Source organism: Trypanosoma grayi, assembly GCF_000691245.1.
Source record: "Trypanosoma grayi strain ANR4 Tgr_493_V1, whole genome shotgun sequence".
NCBI classification, from domain to species: Eukaryota; Euglenozoa; class Kinetoplastea; order Trypanosomatida; family Trypanosomatidae; genus Trypanosoma; species Trypanosoma grayi.
The window spans coordinates 1-3449 of NW_008826112.1; the positions used below are offsets into that span (position 1 = coordinate 1).

Consider the following 3449-nt stretch of genomic DNA (forward strand, 5'->3'; position numbering starts at 1 on the left):
GCCGGGACTTTGGCATCCCACAAAAGCCTCGCATGCGCCTTTGCGATATCTGTCTTTTTTTCTCTTGTTTTTCTTTTGAGTTTCGGCAGGACATAAAAAATGGCGGATCACGTGAGCAATCAGATAATCGCAGTGGAACGCACGTGGCATTAGACCGGGTCTCAAATTGCCCATATTGTGGCCGTTCGTCCGGCCTAGTTTCATTCCTTTTCCTCCCGCCCCCGTTTCCCCTTTTCCCATCCCCACTCTATGCGCATGCGCATGTTTTTTCCACCGCCAAATCACGCGAGGCGGCTGCAGCCAGAAGCCTTTCACCCACCTGCCCCCACACCTGCGTCCCAAGATGCCCGCTGGGCAGTCAAGAAAAGAAGGCAAGCAGCAGATCATGAGAACGACTTCTTGCAGCGAAAACCCGCCATGCGCCCAAAGGTGTTACCCCCCCCCCCCCCCCCCCCNGGGGGGGGGGGGGGGGGGCAGCAGCAGCAGCAGCAGCGGCACGAGAACAACGCCCTCCGCGCACACCCTTTCCCCACGCAGCCGCGTTGGGAAGCGGCACCGCATCAGAGACAGCCTTCCCCCACACGCGCAACTGCAAGTCTTTTCTTTTTGCTGTTCTCCTTGCCGCGCTGACCGCCGCAACCAGCCCCGCCACCTTTTTTCGCTGCGGCAAAGGAAAAGGCCGCCCCTGTTTTGATTTCAACGCCATGCCATTGCAGCGGCGCAATGCGACAGAACAAAGGGTCAGGAAAAATAAGAAGCACAAAAACACGCCAGGCGTGTTTTTCTGCGACCGCCACAATGCAGTCGATGACTGGGGGGCTGGCGGGCAAACGGGTGAAAGCGAGCCAACCCCACACCCCGCAAGCAATTGTTCACACTGCATCCAGTTCGTCCTATGCAAGGGCACGCGAAGGTGCCAACGGCAATGCCCGCATGCCAGACCCCCATCATCCAAGTCACCCCCACAAGCGCACATGCAGACGCGTACATCCAGCCAAACCCCATTCACATTTGCCTTCGCCCAATCATGCATCAACTCCTTGGCTTCCTTTGCCGTGCGCCAATCCACACGGACAGTCCCACATCGTACGACCACCCCCTCCGTTTAGCGAATAGGGGTGAGGGCCTAGAATGGCAAAACCGCTCTTAACAAGCGTTACCCCACCCAATGTGGGACAACACTGTTGCCAACATCAGCATAGAAGAGCAGGGTGGACCCCTCACCGAGAAACACACACGTACAAGGGGAACAAACTCACATAAGCGTCAGCGCCCGCTTCAGCAGGTGCTGAAACCGACCGACAGTTGCCTCTAATTCCTCAACCCGCCTTAAGGTCGCGCGGTATGACTCTTCAAGAAGCTCACAGCCGACGCGATCGGTGCTGCATGCCCCGATACGACGCTCAAGTGAAGCGACGTCTTGCTTCAGGCGATTGAGCTCCTCCAAACCCGCTGCCTGTGAAATTTTTGCCAGCTCTGCATCTTGCACTGAGAAACTCTGCGGTTGGCCGCGGCTGTCCGCAGTAATAGGCCTCATGGCGCTTCGGTCCGTCCCAGGGTCGATTGGAATCACAGCGTGTCCAAGCTGCTTCGACGACGATGGCCACATCGTAGAACCACACGTTACAGGGCCTGTAGCGGCAGGCTTATTCTTCACAGCAGCAGCGGGAGTAATGGCATTGGGGCGGTGCGGTGGCTCGTTCGAGGTAGCACCAGATACACCACCGCCTGAAACGCCCGCAGGTGAACACGTCGGCTGCTGTGCTTGCTGTTGTTGCGGCCTTGCTGTGAAACCGCGCTTCTTCATGACTGAGAGTTTTGCGTTAGTGTGGAGGTGGTAGTAGTCGAGCGTCGCCTTGTCGTTGAGCTCCCAATACCTCCAAAGCAGGCGAATACGCTGCGGCGTCAGCTCAGGCTTGGCGATGGTGGCGCAGAATTTCTTCTTCACCTCCCACACCGTGTCAGCCCCCTCACAAGCGAGAGGGATAGGCTCGTAGTGCGGCATCTGGCAGACAAGATTAAGCTTTGTGCCCTTCTTAATATCAAGGACAATCTTCACGTACGGGTCGCCTTTCAACAACAAGCACCCATTCCGCTTCAGCGAGACGCTCGGGTTGATCGGCTGTCGATTGTGCGTGAGCAGCTGCAGCTCTGGGCGCACCTTGAAGCAGTCTTCCACCGCACTCTGCAGGATCCGCAGGGGGGCATCCTGGTGCAGCTCCGTGTCGAAAAAGTCGCCGTGCACACTGACAACCCGCACGGGCACTAAACTGGTCAGCTGCACCGGGACAGGCTCAGAGCCCTGCGGCTCCCGCCTACCGCTGCTGCTGCTGCTGCTTGGCACCCGGGCGGCCATCCCCCAAAGCACAGACGCACTAAACTAACAACGGTGTATATTTACCATTGCGAGGGAAGGCGTGAAACAACAACAACAACAGCAAGAGAATAAACAGATATGCATATACATTGGAAACACCACGACACATAGGAGAGCAAGAGGCCCCCCCCCCCGCAGCGCAGCCATCCCGCACAGACACACGCACACAAAAAAGGCATGCGACAGCTTCATTTTCAGTCCTCACAGCGTCGCGCGCCCTGTTACCAATATATCCTCACAGTGGAGAGGAATCATAAGACGAGCGAAAAAGAGAGAGAGAGAGAAAACGTTAAATGCATCTGCATTTCCTCATTCTTTTATATCCCCTCCCACTCACACCTCATTTTCCAGTTCCACCCTCTACTCTCCAGACGCGCATTTCCACGCCTACTCGCTCGACTCCTCAGGTGGCAAAGCGGTTCTGGCGGCGCTCCATTAACTCGCGGTCGGCCGCGGAGAGGTTCAGCTCCGTCGGTGCGGGTGCGGCGCCGAAGCGTGCCATGCGCTTCTGCATCGCTTCATTCAACTCTTGCGGCTGCGCCTCAACCGTGCCGAAGCGCTCCATGCGTTTCTGCAGCGCCGCGTCGTCCACCACCACGCCTGCATCCCCAACGTTGTCAGCAGCGACGGGGAGACCGAAGCGAGCGGCGCGTTTGGCGAGCTCCTCTTGGACAACGGGCGGCGGGTCCTGCGCGGCCGCCGCGCGGCTTCGCTCGACGTCGGTTAGCTCGCTGGCCAGCTCATTAAGCAGCGACAGCGATACGCCGTTGTACGGACCCGCGCCATCGCCTTCCTCATGCCAACTGCGCGGTGCCACCGTCGCCCTCGGCTTACGGAAGATGCGGTTTAAACGGTGGGCATTCTTCTTGGACTCCATTGAAGTGACTTGCTGCCGGCCGTGCCGTAACCTTTTCTATCCACTTAAAACCTAGCACACAATGTCAATAAAAAACAAAAAAAAACGCAAACGGAGAACATTTATATAGTCAGGAACATTTACTTTTTTTCAACTTGTTCTCTTCTTAACTCTTCTATATCATATATATATATATATATATATATATATGTGTGT

General features: G+C 56.6%; 2 protein-coding genes across 2 annotated transcripts; both read right to left on the reverse strand.

Annotated features, from left to right (window-relative positions):
* Nucleotides 1–1255: 1255 nt before the first annotated feature.
* Nucleotides 1256–2356, reverse strand: DQ04_04931000 (hypothetical protein; the record flags this gene model as incomplete). Its single annotated transcript, XM_009313870.1, has 1 exon — nucleotides 1256–2356. One exon carries the CDS (start codon nucleotides 2354–2356, stop codon nucleotides 1256–1258), a length of 1101 nt encoding a protein of 366 aa, XP_009312145.1.
* Nucleotides 2357–2780: 424 nt separating this feature from the next.
* DQ04_04931010 (hypothetical protein) lies at nucleotides 2781–3254 on the reverse strand (the record flags this gene model as incomplete). The annotated part of the gene is made up of 1 exon (XM_009313871.1): nucleotides 2781–3254. The coding sequence occupies one exon, from the start codon at nucleotides 3252–3254 to the stop codon at nucleotides 2781–2783; it is 474 nt and encodes a 157-aa protein (XP_009312146.1).
* Between the last annotated feature and the right edge of the window lie 195 nt (nucleotides 3255–3449).